At 31.8% G+C, this 21918-nt stretch overlaps 2 protein-coding genes across 4 annotated transcripts; both read left to right on the forward strand.

Moving 5' to 3' along the window:
- The first annotated feature begins 8947 nt into the window (after positions 1–8947).
- Positions 8948–9659, forward strand: LOC108485582 (protein EARLY FLOWERING 4). Its single transcript, XM_017789442.2, has one exon. The coding sequence runs from the start codon at positions 9116–9118 to the stop codon at positions 9452–9454; it is 339 nt and encodes a 112-aa protein (XP_017644931.1). The 5' UTR covers positions 8948–9115; the 3' UTR covers positions 9455–9659.
- A 7210-nt stretch (positions 9660–16869) lies between these two features.
- Positions 16870–20817, forward strand: LOC108485709 (phosphoinositide phospholipase C 6). 3 transcript variants are annotated; one of them, XM_017789559.2, is made up of 9 exons: positions 16870–17540; positions 17732–17922; positions 18011–18146; positions 18228–18452; positions 18535–18740; positions 18893–19010; positions 19153–19302; positions 19442–19528; positions 20222–20817. In XM_017789559.2, exons 1-9 carry the CDS (start codon positions 17115–17117, stop codon positions 20513–20515), a joined length of 1833 nt encoding a protein of 610 aa, XP_017645048.2. In that variant the 5' UTR covers positions 16870–17114; the 3' UTR covers positions 20516–20817. The 3 variants fall into 3 exon arrangements, with proteins under 3 accessions (XP_017645048.2, XP_052885845.1, XP_052885847.1); XM_053029885.1 differs by having other exon boundaries at positions 18228–18446; XM_053029887.1 differs by having other exon boundaries at positions 18228–18410.
- The last annotated feature ends 1101 nt before the right edge of the window (positions 20818–21918 follow it).

Here is a 21918-nt window from a genome sequence, read left to right on the forward strand (position 1 = left end):
ATTACAAGAAAAATGACTAAATTGACTAACCAATTTGAGCTTAAACCCTTGAAATCCCTAATTTTTCTCCTTCTTTCCTTTCTCTTGTTCTTTATTTCTTTTTCCCCACTATTTCTTTCTACTCTCTGTTTCTTTCTATTCTTTTTATTTTCTTTTATTTACTTTATTTTAATTAATATCATATAATAATATAATAATATAATATAATAATATAATAATATTTTCTTAAATAATAAGTATATATAATTATTACAAGTATATGTATATAATTATTACACATGTCATGTACAATACCAAACACTTGTCAATTTATGGTTTAATTTCCTATTTAGTCCCTTCATTTTCTCTAGTCTATAATTCAACTTTCTTCCTATATTCAATTTAATCCTTACACCTAATTACTCTTAATTTAAACAAATTCACTTAACCAAAATTTAATTAACCATACAACTAGCTTCGTAAATATTTATTATAAATATTTACGAATCCGTTTTACGAAAATGGAAACCCAAAAGTACAATTTTCGATACTCGTGACTATCGGGTCATTATAATACAAGCTTACGAAAGCTCTTTTACTAACTTGGGGTCAAAATATGACCAATTGTAAGGATTTCAAAAATTTGGGTTCACATCGCGACGTTGGGGATTCTGTCGTAATGCAACTTTCTATGTTGTGCTCATCGTGACCTTAGAGCAACATTTGCCGCGAGAATTCTGCCTTGTTCCTCGTTGCGACCTAGGGTTTGTCGCCGCAACATGACAACCTATTACTTCCAAAATCAACCTAATACAAGTTTAAAATGACTTGAAAACCTTTATATATATTACTGTGCTATCAAATTGTAAGACTTTCATAAAGTCAAATTGTGCTTAAAATGGTAGTTTCAAGGCTAAATTTCAAACATTATATGTCCAAAAACCATCAAAATTCCATATAAGCACGACTTTTAACTTAGAACTCAAAGCAACTAGATGAGTACATCCAAACACAATCTTTAAACATTAACATAAGACAACATCACATACAACTTAACCATTTAGAAACATTTAACCAAAAGTCCCTAAGTACATGCTGTAAAACTAATATGAAACATAATTTACAAATTTTATTGAGTCGTAAACGGTAGTTTAGATGTTGACTTCAAGTCCTGAGGCTTTGAGAAATAGTTGAACCTGTGCAGAAGAAAACAAAACTATACGTTTAGCGATAAAGCTCAATGGTACCTTCGTGATTCAAGACAACGTAAACATTTACAATGATTATGTATAACACCATTACAAAATTTAGCCAAGTTATAATCTACCAATCTAACAATATCACATTTTAGATACGATGGAGTATATGAATATAACAAATAACTAATGCATTTGTCAATATTTGCAAGGCAAATAACCTATACATACCATTTGACAATTACCATTTTTCATGCCTTCTTAGCTAACACTATCAAACATATTTATATGCAATTAACATTATACTACTAATATTCTATGGCAATCATATTATTTATCTTGCTTTCTACAATCCAACTCTTTTTTTTTTTGGAGTCTATCAACTTATTTATATTTATTTCGGTATCATATTTTATTGTCAATCTATTTCTTTACATATTCAAGTTTTTCAAATTTTAATTGGAATGTTACACTTGATGAAACCCTAGTAAAATGGACTTTGATACATGGGTAAACTACACCACACCAGATAGCTTGTAGGAACTGTAATACCCCTAACCCACATTTGTCGCCAGAACAGGGTTATAGGATGTTATCGCAGTTTACAGAATAATTACACATAATTCCACTATTTGCTCATATTCCAGTCAAGATGTCTTCTCGAGTCATAGTTACTAAATTATTTATATCTAGAGCTACGGAACTCCAAATTAAGATCCGTAATTTTCCCTAAAACTAGACTCACATATTTTCTTACCATAAAATTTCCAGAATTTTTGGATTACCAATAAGTACAGTTTATTCTTCAAAGTTACCCCTGTTCTGCTGTTTGACAGCTTCGACCTTTCTTTACTAAAAATTAATTATCTCCTCATATGAAATTCAGATGATATTCCCGTTTGTTTCTTTTGAAAATAGACTCATTAAGGATTTTAAGCATATAAATTATAACCTATAATTATTTTTATATCATTTTTAATGATTTTCCCAAATCAAAACAGGGGATTCCGAAATCATTCTAACTCTGTCTCACAAAAATTCAAATATCTCATAAAATAAGATTCTTTTGCTTACACCGTTTCTTCTATGTAAAACTAGACTCAATAGGATTTAATTTCATATTCTATTCAACCTCTAAGTCGATTTCCACAATTTTTGGTGATTTTTCAAATTTGAACTACTGCTACTGTCTAAAAACTATTTTAGTGAAAAATGTTGATAATTAAGTTTATAACGCATTCACTTCCTTTCAATTAAACCTTATACATGCCATATAAACCTTAAAATGCACAATAAAATTTACCGAAGTAATCTGGATAGTGTACCTTGATGTGTTGATTTGATCCACCGATTTCACGTCAATCTACAAAGAACATTTAACACATAAGAGTAAGCTTATGAAAGCTTAGTAAGCTCATAGGAATAGAAAAATAAATCTTACCAAATATTAATTTTCCAAAATTCAAATCATATGGACATTTCAAGTAAGTTACTTTCATCCTGTAAGTCATAATTTCATTTAAAAAAATTTTACTTAATTGAGCTCAATAATAATAATGATAACATTACTTACATTTCTTTTTCTACACGTTACATTTACGACTTACCAATTTGTCCATTCAAGGAACGACTTACGGATTTGAGTACATTGTGATTTGAAGCCCGAAGTCTAGCTAAAGCATATAAGTGCTAAACGGAAGCCCGAAGGCTAATTGAAGCACACAAGTGCTAAACGGAAGCCCAAAGGCTAATTGAAGCTCATCAGAGCTGAACTGAAACCCCAAAATGGTTAACTGAAACTCATATGAGTTAACGGAAGCTCGTAAGAGCTAAACGGAAAGCAAACACGAGAATTCACAACAAATGCTAAATCTCGGTTTACTTGGATAATTTACAATCAATTCATCTTTTTCACTGAACGATCGTACTCATTTCCTGTGTTCCGTTTCTCTGAAATACTCAGTTCAATTTCGTAACTTTTGTATATAGTTTACTTATTTTCAACAATTAACATACATAAATGTTAATCACCATTCATAAAATGATATTGAAATTTAATAATTTAACCGTACGAACTTACTTGAAAAAATTCGCAAAAGTCATACAAGTTCAGGGACTAATCGACTATTTTCTCTTTTCCACGATTCATTTCGGGTTCTTGATCTATAATTGTAAAATCATTCATTTATTAGCATTCATTTCAATTTTACTCTACTTAACAATTTATACCTTTTAATTCCTGAAATTACACTTTTGCTTCAAATTTTACAATTTTTACAATTTAGTCCTTGCTCAATTAACCCATCCATTGAGCTAAATTTTCTCATTAACACTTTATTTATTCATTCTAAGCTACTACACAACCTTTGTAAATCAGAATTTCAGTACCAAATTTTAATTCACAACTTTTTCACAATTAGGTCCTGAAATCAATTTCTATCAAAATCACTTAATAAAATCATCATATAATAAAATAAGAACTTCAATTCCATAATAATTCACCATAATAATACAAAACTTATTCATGGTAACTTTTAAAGTCACCCATAAAATCAAAAACTAATGAATTAGATAATTGGGCCTAATTGTAGAAGTCACAAAAACATAAAAATTACTAAGAAAAAGTAAAAATTGAACTCAAATATGTCAAAATATGAAAAACCAGCAACTTCCAGACCTCCCATGGTGTTTTTGCTGAAGAAAAATGATGATATCTCTAGATTTTTCAATTTTATCTTTATTTTATATGTTTAATTTGTAAAATTTTCAATTTTGCCCTTATTTCTCCTTGTCTTTTTGCTGATTTTCTTGCCCAAACCATCCAGCCCATATAATTTGGGTCTAATTCCTTTTAAATCCCTCCTTATTAGTCACTTAAGCTATTTAATCACTTTACCAAATTTTGCATTATTTTCAATTTAGTCCATTTTAATTAATTGACTAACCAAACGTTAAAATTTTCTAACGAAACTTTAATACTAACTCAATAACACTCCATAAATATTTATAAAAATATTTATGGCTCGGTTTATGAATCCGAAGTCTCGATACCTTGTTTTCAACCCGATTTACCTAATTAATTTTTTTAAATCACAAAATTCACTAATTACAAAAAATACTTCTATAATCACACTTAACTCATAGGTATTAATTATTAAATTTTCAACTCACTCATCGAATTTAGTGATCTTGAATCACTGTTTCCGACACCACTAAAAATTGAGCTGTTACAGGAGCTTAAACTACAAAACATTAAGGAATCAAAGTACTGTAACACCCCTAACCTGTATCTGTCGTCGGAATAGGGTTACAGAGCATTATCAGACTTATTTCATAAATAATCATATATTTTACATACATTTATCATTTTCAAATAAAAGTCATTCACAATCACTCATACAGTCCCTAATACGAGCCTATGAAGCCCAAATCATGCATTAGAAATGGTTCTGGACTAAACTGATAACTCAAGAAATTTTTTTGAAAACATAGAAAATTTTACAAAATATAGAGGACACACACCCATGTGGCCCAGCCGTGTGTCTCATACGACCAAAGACACGTCCGTGTTACAAGCCGTGTGGATAATCGAAATGGGATCACATGGCCGTGTCCCATCCCGTGTTCGACCTTGTGTAACTCCTTAACTTGGGTTACACGACCAACCACATGCCCGTATGCCAAACCGTGTGCTAGGCCATGCCAAAATTGTAGGGTATACTGACTTATGCCACACGGCCAAGTCACACACCCATGTGCTGAGCCCTGTGGAGCATACTGACTTAGTTTCTAATTAAACACCAGGGGACACACGACCATGTCACTTGACCGTGTGTCACACACGGCTGAGACACAAGCCCGTCTCTTTGTCCGTGTGGACAAAAATGCTATTTACCAAGCCATCTTGCTCACCCAAATTTGCATTCACCTACACAAATCAATTGACATATACCATGGCATAAATATGCATTCAACCCAATCTCAACCAAGCTTAATTCATGCTAATTCCATACCAACAACCACAAGACACTCAATTATCACAATAATCTATTCAATTATGCACTATTTTACCTAAAACCATAAGCATACCAATCTCAAATTTCAACCATTTGGTACTTAAAATACCAATTCACAATAAGCATTAACTTAACCATTATACACAACATACCAAAATGTCATTTGCACATATATATACATTACCTAGCATGCCAAAATAAGCCAAGTCACATGGCTATATTCATAACTAAACATTCATAATTTACAAGCCAAATCAAATGGCTAAATCCATTACCAAACTATAGACCAAATTCACCACAACTCCTATACATGCCATATAATCAAATACATAAGTTCAAAGGTACCAAAATGTTAGGTTGATAGTGTGATGAGATCTTCGACGACTCACAAATCCAAGCAAGCTTCGATATTCACTATAAAACACGGAAAAGTAAATAGAGTAAGCTATAAAGCTTAGTAAGCTCGTATGCTTAAAAAAAACCTACCATATATACACAATTTACGCAATTATCATATCATAACATAACTCATATTAATCTACAAATCTATCACATAATCATTCACAAGATTAGATATGAAATTCACAAGTTTCTTCAATTCAATGATTGTATGGTTCATGTCTATACATGTACTAACTCGTATCAATCTCCTTCTCATCCATATCCTTGATATACCCATTGAACCATTTGGAATAATATCAGATATTCGGGAATCTCACACCTTAAGTGTCAAATACATAGCCGAAGCTATCTCAATCTCATATCTCATATAATGCTTACTCTCGAGCTATCAACAAGTCTGCTCACCAAAGCTGATGGTCATAACGTAGCTACATGGTGCTGGTCACACAAACTGATGAGAATCCACAACACCTGCCAAATAACTCAGCCACCGGTAGGACGTACGGACTAGCACTCAAACACATAACCTCTAATGACATGTCATTCATATCCTAATCTATTCCTAAGGTTCAACCGAGATTTCCAATTGTCGAATCTTCTTCGAACATTTAAAACACAAGTATATTAATGCTTATTAACATACGAACTTACCTCGATTCACAAAAAACGACGAAATGGATCGACTAGTCCAAAACTTTATTTTTCCCCCTATCTAGATCCGAACTTCGTTTTTCTTGATCTATATAACATCAAATTTAATTTATTCAATTATCATTCTATTCAATTTAGCCAAAAAATCATATTATGAAAAAATTACACTTTTGCCCCTAATATTTCAATATCTTTACAATTTAGTCCCTAGCTCATAAAAATACAAATTCATGCAATTAAGTCCCTATCCATGCTAGCCGAATTTCCCTTATTAACATAGCAGCCCACATTTTTCATTTATTTCACAATTTAACCATGAATTTTTCATATTTTACAAATAAATCCCTAATTGCTAATTTTATCAAAAATAACTTAACAAATGTTGTTTATCTGACATCAACCATACATTTTCTATCATCAAACTTCAAAATATACACATATTAATCAATGGTAAAACTATAAATCTTTAACAGTTTTACAAGTTAATCTTTGGGCTAGCTAGATTAAGTTACAACGATTCCAAAAACATAAAAATCATTAAAAACCGAGTCAAAATCACTTACATGCATAAGGGATAGTTGGCCTAATGCTTCAAGCTATTTCCATGGCTTTTATAACTCTAAATTTCGGTGATAGGTAAGAAGAAACAAGATGATACCTTTTTTTTCTTTAATTTAATTTACTTTAATTATTACTTTACTTATTTAACCTTTGTTATAAATCATTAAAATTCATTTAATCATGTCCAAGAATGTTCACTCATATTAAAAATGGTTTAATTACAACATAAGGACTTCTAATTTAAGGTTCCATAGCTATTAAACACCACTTTTGCACTTTACGCGATTTAGTCCTTTTTATCAAATTGAGCAAGTAATTGATAAAATTTCTTAACAAAATTTTCACACAATCACACTATCATACTTTAGATCTCAATATAATAATAATAAAATATTTTGGACTCATATTTGTGGTCCCGAACCCACTGTTCCAATTTGACTAAAAACGGGTTGTTACAAGTACAAAGCTCGGAGGCATCAAATGCATTTTCATATGCTAATACATCCTTCCACCACACTAGATTATACTTGATGATATGCAACAAATGCTAGATCTCAGTATAACCTGTAATGATCTCCGTACAAACACATATCCCTACAAGCGTGCATACGACCCTATTGGCATGCTAATCGTATCCTAGCCTTTTACTAAGTTCACATGAGCATCAAATATATATATGTAAACATTTTCATACCTATAATCATCTTGCTCGCATATTCATTCCCTGTATTCGGTCACATATGTATTTTGTACTCTATATATTGTTCTATTGCATAATAATATTTTACAATTTAGTACATACATTTTTTTTTCAGTCAAATTCACAATCACAACCCCATTTCATCATCAAACACACATATTACATATTACATATTATAAGATATATTTCAATATAATTTTCATATCACATATCATAATTTAAGTATTTCATATCATTTCCCATTTTATTCATTTTAGTCCTCTACCTCAATATTCCATGTCAAATTCTTGTGAGAGTAAAATTATGTTCTTAAAATTATTTGAAAAAATTAAATTAAAAATTTTTATTTTCAAATAACAGAAAAATTGCTTAATTTTATCATAAAAAGATAAAAAATAACTTTTGGGTTATAATGTAAATTAACCACCATAGTATAAGTGAATATTGAAATTTGCCATTATATTTTATTTTGATTGATGTTAGCCATTATACTTTAAAAATTTTATCCTTCAACTTTTATGTGATCGAAATTAGTCATTAAATTTTGCATTTTAATTCATTTTACCACCAACTTTAATTTTTAAATAAAATTTTACCATTAGATATTGATTTTAATTATTTAAAACAAAATTAATGGAAAATGTTATTTCAAATATTTTATTTTAATAGTAAACATTAAGCTACTTAATAAAATTATTAAAAATTCCCAAGGAGAGAACCAAAGTTCAAAATTTGAAAACAATATTATTGGGAGAGGCAATCACGTACACCAAACATAGACCATGAAAAGACATGATGAATACCAAAAAATTATTAAAAATTATAAATTAACTTCAAATTTTTATTTAATGGTATTTAATGGTAAAAAGACTTGAAAATTTTTAAAAATATAAAATAATACTTTATTTTTTATAAATAACAATTTTGTTAATAATTAGTAATGAATAATATGTTAATTAATTATTTTTAATTATTTAAATAAAATATTTAAAGTATTTTTATTAAAATTAATTTAAGTTAAAATTGAATAGTAAAATTTAATAAAAAAGTTAAGCTTTAGTTTCAAAATTTATTGGGTAAGTATCAACAAAAACTATAGTAATAGCTATAAATTTGTATTTAAAATATGATGGGAAATTTGCATATTAACCCTTAAAATTTCAGATTTCAAATTATTGCATCTCACCTTTTAATCTTTAAATTTAAGTAATATTGATTAAGATAATATTTATAGAAATAAATCTGAAACTAATAAATTATTTCTTACATTAAATGCAAAAGAATATTAATACAAAAATCTAACTGAGCGAACAGCTTATACCATTTAGGAAAGATATTTTAACGCACGTGACAGTATGGCGGTTTATATTGTTATACGTAAAAAGTAAATATATTCTTCACACTCGCTCTGGTCGCGCGTGAAATTTAACATTTCTTTTTCCCACACTCCACCGCTTTCCTATGCTTGAAGAAATTTATACCCCAAAACTCCCCTCTTTTATCTCTGCAACAAACTCAACTCTGAAACCTCAAAAAAATGGTCTAATCGCCATTTTTCTTACATTTAAAAAGACCAAACACAGTTCTTCTGTGTAAAAGAATCGAAAACCATGGCGAAAAACCCAACAAACAGCAGCAGTAACAAGAAGAAACTGAAACAGCAAGTGAAACAAGATTCAGAGGATGTAAATGGAGACCCTGAAATTTGGGCATCATTTGATCAAAGTTTCAAGCAAGTTCAGTCGGTTTTAGACCGGAACCGTGTGTTGATCCAACAGGTCAACGACAACCATCAGTCGAAGATCCCCCACAACATGGTCAAAAACGTTGCACTCATTCAAGAACTCAACGGGAACATCTCCAAGGTTGTCTCTCTTTACTCTGATTTGTCTTCAAATTTCTCCACCGCCTTTCACAATGATGATGAACAACCCAAGAATAGTGATTGATTCCATGAGAGAAGGATGAATTTTGGTTGAGCAAAAAAAAAAAAAAAATACCCCTTAAGTTCTTAGTATTTTCTTAGTTATTTACTATGTTTTTTTGTTGCTTGTGTTTTGTGTTCTAAGTTGATGATCTATGGGAATGGACACTGTCTTGTTTGAAACATGTTTGAGATAATATTTGACTTTGTGGATTTTGAAATCAACACAATGATGAAGAATCCAAGAATGGGGATTGATTCTATGATGGAGGGTTGAATTTTTATTCAACAAAAAACAAATTAAAAAAGAAAAATTCTAAAGCTTTTTTAGTATCTCCTTAGTTAAATAAAAATAAATGTTTTTAGGTATTTATTGTGATTTTGTTTGAAGCTGTTGGTCCATGTAAATTACTTGCTTTTTTGTGTGTGTTTTAAGGTGAGGATATATGGGGAGAGTGCTTATTGAGTTATTGTCATGTTTGAGATAATGTTGGATTTTGTGGTATTTTTGGTATAAAGGATGCACTAAAATCTTATCAAACACTGACTTCATATTATTTATATTCCTTTTCAATAGTTTAATATTATATCAATATTTTCATCCTAAAAAATTAAATTTAGATAAAAATCTTAAAATTTAAGATGAATTAATTGACGTGACATTAAATTATTAAAAATGAATAATATCTATATTTCATACTATTTTTCTGGGATTTGGATGTTATTTGAAATTTGTTTAAACATCATTGAGACAGTGAAAGGAATTGTAAATGCTGGATTTTAAATTCAGATTTGCTTAAACATGTTTGAGAAAGTGGAGGAGTTTGTAGATATTGAGATTTTGCTGGAACATGTTTGAGATAATGTTGGATTTTATGTTCCTTTTTGTATGGGTCACTCAATTCGATTTGCTGTCTTAACGATGGCTATATAATTGAAAAATGCTTCTTTTTCTAGATGAATAGTTTTGCTTTTAGATTAAGCTTCCATCTTTACTAAAGTTTTGGTATGAGAATCGTATACGAGTGTGTATTTACTACAATTGATTATTTTTAAATTAATCTTTTTGTATTTTAATTTTGGGTTAAGATTCACGCCCATTGAAATTCCATATAATGATCATTGTCATTCAAATGTGTAGGATTTATTTATTAAATACGTGAATAAATTTGTGAACGGTGATTAAACATGTATTAAATAATAATGAATGAAAAAGTAATGAAGTGGCTAAACTTACGTAGTACAGAGAAAAACAAATCTGTAATAAATGGGATTTTGATCTTATCCCATGGGAGTGTTTTTTTCTTTCTTTTTGAAATTGGATTTCGAGTGACAAGGTCAATTTTCTATGTTGGAACGGGTTGAATTTAGGTGCTATTTGAGATATGAATTTTGATTTTATATAATTATACACATAAAATTTTGATTGTAATCCAACTGTATTTATGAAACTCTAATTTTAATTTAATTAAATATATTGTTAGAGAAATAAATACATCAAGTTATGTTTATATTGAATAAATATAATTATTTGCATATACAATGTTGTAATGTACTAGCAAAAGAGCTGATTGAGTGTAAACTCAATTGGCATGGACATTATTGTCAATACAGGAGGACTTGGTTCTAGAGACCAAGATGCTATATTCATTGCAAGAGCAACTACAATCTAATTCAATTCATTTTAAGACATAATTAAATTTGAGTCTATATGTTTCATATTTTATTTTTAAGTCATATATGATTTATAATAGCTTTCTACACAATCTAAGATTGAATTGGGATTGAAATTTAAAATTTGCACAATTTCAGGGTAATGTCGCAATGTCAGGATTCCACATCACAATGTCACTCATTGACTTCACTAAATTGAATGATCGTCGCGACGTGCTCCCTTCTACTTTTCAACATTTTTCACTTAAATTCCTATCCAGAAATTAAAATTTAATTGATCCAATTCATTCTACATCAAGTCCACATAATATAACATGTTATTCAATAAAAGATACCAAGGTTTATAAAATTAACATAATTAACAAAATTTTACAAATAAATCCGTTAGAGGACTTACTCTTATAAAAAATAGTTTATTCTTTCTGTTAAAAATAAAAGAAAATAAAATAAAGAACACACAAAGATTTTTATGTGGAAACCTTTTCGGGAAAAAAAATCACGGGTAGAGGAGAAGAAAATTCACTATGTCAAATTCAAATTATTACAAGAGGAATAGACTATATCTATTTATAGGGTTGTAAAGTCATATTCTAGTAAGACTGAAACAACTTATTCTAATCAATATCAAATAGATGGAATTTAATAAGGTTTAAAAACCTTATTCTAAAATAAAATAAAAGAAGTATAATTCTATATGGATTCTTTTTTTATTTTATTTTACCACTGTATTTTATTTAAATAAGGATTTGGGTCACTTAATTATAACAATCTCCACTTTAACACGAATTCTCAATGAACAAGTTCTTCATCGCGAAACTCTTAACGAACAAGTTCTCCACCTCTTCCATAAAACCCCTTAAGGGTTTAACTTCAACAATAAACACTAACCAAGTCTAAGCAATGCTCAAACTTGGCTATAGGAAGTGACTTAGTCATCATATCTGCAGGATTTTCATGAGTACTAATTTTGCTCACAACAATATCACCACGAGCAATAATATCACGAACAAAATGATACCGAACATCAATATGTTTTGTTCTCTCATGAAACATTTGATCTTTTGTAAGGAATATTGCACTTTGACTGTCACAAAATACTGTACTGATTTAAAGGTCTTCATTGAGTTCACTAAAGAGTCCCTTCAACCAGATAGCTTCTTTACAAGCCTCAGTAATTGCCATGTACTCAACTTTAGTGGTAGTTTGCAAAGTGGCTTTCCAACTGATTGCACAGCCTCCGATTGTAAAGACATAACCTGTGAGAGATCTTTTTCTATCAAGTTCTCCAGCACAATTAGCATCAACATACCCAATGATTCCATCTCTAGTTCTTTCAAACTGTAAGCAAACATCAGTAATACCTCGTAAGTATCTTAAAATCCACTGAACTTCTTTCCAGTGGTCTTTACCGAGATTCGCCATGTATCTGCTAACTGCACTGACTGCATATGATAAATCTGGACGTGAACAAACCATAGCATACATGAGAGATCCCATTGCACTAGAATATGGAGCATGTGACATGTACTCAATCTCATCATTTGATTGTGGAGACAAAACCGATGAAAGTCTAAAATGGGCTACTAAAGAAGTATTAACAGGCTTAGCACTCTGTATATTGAACCTGTAAAGAACTTTTTCAATGTACCCCTTTTGACTTAGGTACAATTTACTTGTTTTTCTATATCTGAGAATCTCCATACAAAATATCTTCTTTGCTGGTCCTAAATCTTTCATCTCAAATTCTTCACTTAGTTGGACTTTGGCCTTTCTTATCTCTCCTTTATCTTTTGCTGCTATCAACATGTCATCAACATAAAGAAGTAGATACACAAAAGAACCATCATTGTTTTTCTTAAAGTAAATACAACTGTCAAAACTACTTCTTTTGAAATCATAAGAAGTCATAAAGGAATCAAACCTCTTGTACCACTGTCTTGGTGACTGTTTCAAACCGTAAAGGGACTTTTTCAGCAAGCAAACATAGTCCTCTTTTTCTGAGACTGTAAAGCCCTCTGGTTGTTGCATGTAAATATCCTTCTTAAGTTCTCCATGCAAAAATGCAGTTTTTACATCTAACTGTTCAAGCTCCAAATCATGCATGGCCACAATACCAAGCAAAGCTCGAATCGAACTATGCTTAACAACTGGGGAGAACACATCTGTGAAGTCCACTCCTGGAATTTGACTGTAACCCTTTGCAACAAGCCTTGCTTTATATCTGGGTTCTTCAACTCCTAGAGTCCCTTTTTCTTTTTAAACACCCATTTACAACGAACAGCTTTTTACCTTTAGGAAGTTTCATAAGATCCCATGTTCTGTTTTTGTGGAGTGATTCCATCTCCTCTTGCATAGCAAACATCCACTTTTCTGAGTCTTCATAGCTAACCGCCTCAGAATAATTAGATGGCTCTTGATTCGCATCTATATCTTCAGCCATATTTAAAGCATAAGTAACTAGATCAGCCTCAGCATACTTCTTTGGAGGTTTAATTTCTCTTTTAGTTCTATTTTTAGCGATAGAGTATTGCGGTGAAGAAGCAACTCTATTCTCAATTTTTGTACTGGCTTGAGGAGTCGACTCTGTATTAATCTGATGCTCTACTTGCTTTTGATTTTCTTTATTGGAAGAGTCTTTAAGAGATAAGTTAGGCAGCATAGCAGTTTCATAAAAAATAACATCTCTGCTAATCACAACTTTTCTATTTTCAGGATACCATAACTTATACCCTTTTACACCTGCTTAATAACCAAGAAAAACATATTTAGTGGATCACGGTTCCAATTTTCCATTATCAACATGAGCATACGCAGGACACCCAAAAATCTTTAAATCAAAATAATTAGCAGGATTACCAGACCATACCTCTTGTGGAGTCTTTTTCTCAATGGCAACGGATGGAGATCGGTTGATAAAAAAACATGCAGTAGAGGCTGCTTCTGCCCAAAACGACTTTGGTAAGTTGGCATTTGACAACATACATTGAACCTTCTCCATGATCGTTTTGTTCATTTGTTCTGCAACACCATTTTGCTGTGGAGTATGGCGAACTGTCAAGTGTCTCACGATCCCTTCTGACTTGCACAATCTATTAAACTCATCAGAACAGAACTCTAAGCCATTGTTTGTGTGGAGGTATTTTATTTTTTTTCCCTTCTATTTTTAAATCATAATTTTCCAAGATTTAAATGCGAAAAACACATCGCGTTTTTGCTTCAAGAAGAACGCCCAAACTTTTCTAGAAAAATCATCAATAAAGGTTAGCATATAATTAGCTCCACCTCTCGAAGGCACTCTGGATAGCCCCCACAGATCAGAATGAATATACTCCAACGTTCCCTTCGTGTTATGGATTCCTCTGGTGAATCGAAATCTCTTTTGCTTCCCAAAAACACAGTGCTCACAGAAATTCAGTTTGCAAATTCCTTACCCATCAAGAAGTCCTCTTTTGCTCAATTCTGTCATGTAATTCTCACTCATATGCCCTAGGTGCATATGCCAAAGTTTAATAATATCATCATCTGACAAGGAACAGGAAGCAACAGCTGGATCACCTGTAACAGTAAAACCCTACAAAACATATAACTTGGCAGTCTTTCTCTGTCCTTTCATCACAACAAGGAAACTTTTAAAAATATTTAAAACCCCACTTTCAGCTGTGTATCTGCAACGAAATTAAATTTCTTTTCAATTCTGGAACATGTCATACGTTACTAAGTGTTCTGACAACTCCATCAAACATCTTAACTTTAATTGTTCCAACACTTGCGATTTTACACGAAGCATTATTTCCCATTAAAATAACATCTTCAGACACTGTTTCGTAAGTTGAAAACCAATCCCGATTGGGACTCATGTGGAAGGTGCAGCCTGAATCAAGTATCCATTCCTCGCTTACTTTAAAATCATTGACAAAAGCGACTAGAAGTTCACCATCGCTGTAGCCTTCTACAAAATCAGCTTCACCGAAATTTTCTGGTTGTTTTCCCTTTTGATTCGCAACCTCCCTTTTAATCTTGTTCTGTAGCTTATAGCACTCAGATTTAATGTGTCATTTCTTCTTGTAGAAGTTACAAGTTTTACCTCTGTTTGAAGACTTCAATCTACCCTTAGATTTACCGCGAGGATTCTGTTCCTGTGTCCTTCTACGATCATCATCAGCATTCCGATCTTGTCTCCCACGAATAATGAGACCCTCTCATTGAGAGTCAGGTTTAAACACAAGGTGCTTCATTTTATCATACGAGGTCAAAGAATCATAAACCTCATCAACTGTGAGAGACTCGCGGCTATATAAAATCATATCTCTAAAGGTTGAATAAGACGGGGGCAACGAACAAAGTAGAAAACCCTAGATCTTCCTTATCATATTGAACCTCCATGGCCTCCAAGTTTGAGAGAATTTCTTTAAACACTGTTAAGTATTCGTGTACAGACGCACCTTCCTCCAAACAATGACCATAAAGACGCTGCTTCATATGCAACTTGCTTGTTAGAGTTTTCGACATACATATTTGTTCTAGCCTCTTTCATAATGCAGCGACGGTCTTCTCTTTCATCATATCCTGTAAAATTTCGTTGGACAAATGCAGATGTAATTGTGTTAACGCCTTTCGATCCTTACGCTTCTTCTCTTCATCTATTAATGTCGAAGGTATCTTATCTATCCCTAGCAGGGCATCCTCCAGATCCATCTGCGCAAGAACTGCTTGTATCTTAATCTGCCACAATACAAATCTGGTATTGTGATCCAACAGAGGAATTTCATACTTCAAAAATGTCATTACAGTGATCGAGATGAACAACCCGGAAGCTCTGACACCAATTTATTAAAAAAATAAAATAAAATAAAGAACACACAAAGATTTTTACGTGGAAACCCTTTCGGGAAAAAAACCACGGGCAGAGGAGAAGAAAATTCACTATGTCGAATTCGAATTATTACAAGAGGAATAGACTATGTCTATTTATAGGGTTGTAAAGCCATATTCTAGTAAGACTGAAACACCTTATTCTAATCAATATCAAATTGATGGAATTTAATAAGGTTTAAAAAACCTTATTCTAAAATAAAATAAAAGAAGTGTAATTCTATATGGATTCTTCTTTTATTTTATTTTACCACTGTATTTTATTTAAATAAGGATTCGGGTCACTTAATTCTAACAGTTTCTATTTATCATAACTATTGCTAACATATACCAATCAATTTATCATTGAAGGCTTTCTTAATTCATTTTATAACAAACACTAACAATACATTTAAACTTCTCTTATGTATTAATAAACCCATCATTTGCAACAATTTCTTAACATTTGAACTCTTCTATTATTTTTCCTTCTCGTCCTTTATGTACATGTAATTATACAAGAATTTATTACTTTTAGTATTGTATGCCTATATGTAAAATTAATTTCAATTTTACTATTTACATAATTTTAACAAAATTATCCACTTGAATAGCAATCACTAAATTATTTATATCTTTATCTACAATGTTCTAAATTAAAATATGCTTGTTGCTTTTGAATTTAAATTAAATGACATTTATACTATGCAAGTAGTAAATTGTTTTATAGGTTTCCTTCTAATATTACAATTATTTTCAAATAAATCTCGATTCAATCATACGAATGACTCGATATAGGAATGAACAACATTTAAACCACAAAAACAATAAAAAAAAAATAAATTACAGGTAAAACTAAATTAACGTATCAATGTTAATATAAAAATTATTACCCGTAAAAAAAAAGTTACAGAAATTGCCAAAATATTTCATAATCAACAAAAAAAACAAAAAAGTAAAAACAAGAAAAATATGGCGCTATTATAAAACAATGTCCGATTCTCGTTATTTGATACAAGAGGAAACAGAGAACGTTAAGCTCGAACGATCCAGCTTGAAATGCTGCATTTTCCAAGGACCTGGGAAAATAAATAATAATAAAATTTAAAAAAAAAAAAAACTCTTAATCTCTCTCAAGTCTCTTCATTGAATCTTCCTTCATGAAAAAGAGTAAAAAATCCCAGAAAGGAGTAACATCCAAGGACAAAAACAAAGGAATGGGGAAGGAAAAGGAAAGGGAGAAGAAATCAAGTAGCCTTGAGAGTGGAAGCTACAATTACAAGATGTTCAGCTTCTTCAACAGGAAGTTCAAGATCAATGAAGTGGAGCCACCTTCTGACGTCAACAAGGCCTTTTCTTTATTCACCGATGATGGTTCCACGCATATGACCGCCGAGCAACTTAGACGGTTCATGTCGGTCCACCAGTGTGAGGTTAGCACCCGACTCGAAGATGCTCAAAATATCATTGAACAGGTTGTGAACAGGAGACACCATATCACCAAATTCGCCAGACACACCCTCAATATTGAAGATTTCTTTTATTTTTTGCTTTCCGATGATCTCAATGGCCCCATTCGTACTCAGGTAATCTTTTTTCTTTCTCCCAATCATGGATCTTTGTTGTTGCCATTTTTTGTTTGTTGAAGTTTTGTGTTCGACGAATTGTGTGAATGAAAATATGATTCTTTAACAACCCTTCAAATATACAAAATTCCTTGAGTTGTTTGTTGATTTTATAGGTTTTAAGGTGTGATAAACGAAATGTCATTTTGCAGGTACACCATGATATGAGTGCGCCATTGTCGCATTATTTCATATATACAGGGCATAATTCCTATCTAACTGGGAATCAACTCAGCAGTGATTGTAGTGAGGTTCCAATTATCAAGGCTTTGCAAAATGGTGTTCGAGTTATCGAACTTGATCTTTGGCCCTCTAAAGATGAAATTCTTGTCCTTCATGGAAGGTAATGTAAGCTTGAGTTAATCATAATCAGAACTCTGAATAGGTCTACCATATTCATTAACGGTATCTTCTTGTGTATGAAATTATAGGACCTTGACAACTCCGGTGTCATTTATTCAATGTTTGACATCCATTAAAGAGTATGCTTTTGTTAGTTCCCCTTATCCAGTTATTATTACATTGGAAGATCATCTTACTCCAGAATTGCAAGCTAAAGCTGCAGATGTTAGTCTTCCATTTTTTCCCTTTCGAGTTTTCTATTTTTCTATGATGATCGGAAATGATTTCAATCGTATATTTTTGTAGATGATCACTCAAACGTTCGAAACTATGTTATACTATCCCGAATCTGACTTAACCGAGTTCCCTTCACCGGAATCATTGAAATACCGAATCATGATTTCAACGAAACCACCAAAAGAATATCTAGAGGTCAGGTCGAAGGACGCCTCCGAAGACGAATCATCCCCAAAGGATGACTCCGATGTGGTAAGCAGAAATTTACTATGTTATTCGAATTCTAGTGTAAGTGTTCGATTAGGATATGCATCTACAAATACAGATTTGAATTCAGATAATGAGATAACATTAGTTAATATGAATGGCATTGCAGAGTGAGAGTGATCAAGAAGATGAAGACTTTAAATCATTGCAAGCCGGGGTTTCAGGATACAAGCGCTTAATAACCATACATGCAGGAAAGCCAAAGGGTTCCTTAAAGACCGCATTAAAAGAAGTTACTGATCAGGTTCGACGTCTTAGTTTGAGTGAACATCAGCTTGAAAAACTTGCCGGTTCTCATGGACTTGATATTGTAAGGTACCTATATATCGACATTCCTTTCTTCGTTTTTTGTTGAAATATCCATGTCCGGTCCATTTTCAAACGAGTATGAAGATATAATTCTTCAAATACAACGAAAAAAACTTTTAAAAAGTTGAGCATATATTAATAATTCCGAACACTTTAAGGTTTACGCAGAGGAATATCCTACGAGTCTATCCGAAGGGTACTCGTTTTACCTCATCAAATTACAAACCAACTATCGGATGGATGCACGGAGCTCAAATGGTTGCATTTAACATGCAGGTTAGCTTGTTATTTGGATTTGGTTATAAACTTATGAGTATTGGATATGAATACATAGATCGGATATGTTTTAATCTTTGATGATGATAGTGTTAATTGTAAAACATTTGTAATAACTAGGTATGAATGTTGTTTGTATCAGGGGTATGGAAAATCACTGTGGTTGATGCATGGCATGTTTAGAGCTAACGGAGGATGTGGTTATGTGATAAAACCTGATATTTTGACTCGATCAGCTGACGAGTTGTTTGATCCCAAAGCAACATTCTTGCCTGTGCAGAAAACGTTAAAGGTGAAATATTCTATTACTCGGATTCGGATATTGTATATTCCTAATATGAATATCATCAACGCCTCATCTCTATATCTTTATTTGAATATATCCGAATATAGTCGAATATTATTATGATTTTTTTTCTGTAACTTAACAGGTGAAAATATATATGGGGGATGGATGGCGGTTGGACTTTAAGCACACACATTTTGATGCATACTCTCCTCCAGACTTCTATACAAAGGTTTGACAACCATTAGCCGACTTACCCTATCTTACTCGGATTTAAATACGAGTTTGAGTTATGAGTATGTGTTCAATGGAAATATAATAAATTTTTTTGAAAACTTCATATATTTAGAGGGTTTTTAGAAGATTATGTCATTATATCTATGTATGAATACGTATTGGACACAATGTTGAACACGAGCTTCAGGGAATGAGTTGCAAACTATGTTGCTAGGGCTCTTCTTTTTTTCTTAAAGTCCATATTCGTTGCATATTTGGATATGAGCATGAAGTTATGATCTTCTAAATACATAATAAAGCCTTGAAATTTGTTTAGTGTTTTTGTTGTGTGTCTTCAAGGTGAGGAGAATTGGGTATTTATAAGGCATGGTTACTGTTCATCGAAGTGACGTCCTAAGTAGGTTCCATGCATGCCGACGCATATGCTGTTCTAGACTTAACACATGTTTGCCGGTTCACTCGCTTGACTTCGCACCCTCTACTTGCGAACACCTAGGGACATGCAAACTAGGGTTGTGAGCCCTCCTCGCGAGTCCCTAATGTGCTGGTCGCAGGTCGGTAGTCTAGGTTATATTTGGGTTTCGGGTTGGTAATGGGAAATATTATAACAAAATTATACCCGAAATTGAGTATGGACCCTCAATTTTATGATACATAAATGATGATTATTTAACATTAATAATGGCAGATATACATTGTGGGAGTGCCAGCAGATGAAGCTAAAAAGAAAACAAAGATAATTGAAGATGATTGGTGTCCAGTATGGGATGAAGAATTCTCTTTTCCCTTGACTGTTCCGGAACTAGCACTGCTTCGGATTGAAGTACGCGAATACGATATATCGGAGAAGGATGACTTTGGCGGCCAAACATGTTTGCCGGTACCGGAGTTAAGAACCGGGTTCCGGTCCGTTCCTCTGCATGACAAAAAGGGAGTTAAACACAAAAATGTAAGGCTGCTAATGAGGTTTGAGTTTGTATAAAATAGTGTAGCATTATCAATTAATTCATTAACCTTAACCCTTTGTACCACAATGAAGAGAATGCATATACATACATATAAATATATATGTATATGCAAAAAAGTTAACAAATGTTAAAATGTCCATGTTTCTTTTGCTCTCCTTTGAAGCAACGATGAGAAACTTTACACGCCACTGTTCTATCAATTGTAATTATTTGGTTTTATTCTGTTATTAGTCTTTGTACTTTACAAAAGTTATGGATTTAGTCCATGTATTTTAATTTGATTAATTTCAATCCTTTTACTTTTCGATTTGTTCAATTTTAGTCCTTTTACTTTCAATCTTCTAAAATAAAAAGGAAATTGAAGATTATTTTCTGTTCTCATTTGTCTAATTTCAAATTTGAGTCATGAATCATGATGGGATTTTATTGATTTTTAATGTTTTGCACGTTAAGAATGTAATATAAATAGGATAGGTCAAACTAAAGCATTAAAATATTATTCATTACACATAACGTTTATGTTATATTTTATGAGTACTAGAAAGTTGGATGTGGTTTTTAAGTTTGAGCACATTATGAACTAATTTAGAAATTTACCCTTTCATTTAAATAAAAAACATTTTTTTAAAACTCGTAAAGTCAAACTCCAAAGCTTTCCAGATAGTTCCGGTTCATGAAAGATCCAAAATATTCTTTGGCAGAAACGAAGAAGAAAAAAAATTATATATATATATATATATATATATATGTAGCAGATAATAAATAGGGATATTAAAAATACATTAATTAAGTCTATTGTCTTAACTTAATTGGTATCGATTTTGGTGTCAGTATAGAAAGATGTGAGTTTGAGTATGTTGAAACGAATTATCTTTTTATTTAAAGGTTTGAGATAGAGGCGCTCATAAGTCGGATTGGGCCTAAGTATTATATTTTATCCAATTTAAAATATGAGTCTAAAATTTTATCTAAATTAGTTATATTTAGAGGTGATCATGGGCCGGGCCGGGCCGGGTTCGGGCCGGTCCCAAGTAAAATTTTAGGCCCGTCTACTAGGCCCGGGCCCGGCCCCGCCCGAAATATGGGCCTAAAATTTTACCCAAGCCCGGCCCGAAATAAAATTACTAAGCCCGAGCCCGGCCCGGCCCGACCCATATTAATTTTTTTTCTTATTTTATTAAATAAAAAAATTTAAAAATATAATAAATCAAATATATTTAAAAACATAAAAATAAATATTAAAACAAATAAAAATAATACTAAAACAATTCTTAAAACAATACACAAATTAACAATATAATAAAAAATAGTTATATTAAAAATTTAAAATAATTAAAAATAAAAAACAAAAAATATATTAATATATAATTCGGGCCGGGCCGGGCCGGGCCCGGGCCAAAAAACTCTTACCCGAGGC

This window comes from Gossypium arboreum, chromosome 6 (assembly GCF_025698485.1).
Source record: "Gossypium arboreum isolate Shixiya-1 chromosome 6, ASM2569848v2, whole genome shotgun sequence".
Classification (NCBI taxonomy): Eukaryota; Viridiplantae; Streptophyta; class Magnoliopsida; order Malvales; family Malvaceae; genus Gossypium; species Gossypium arboreum.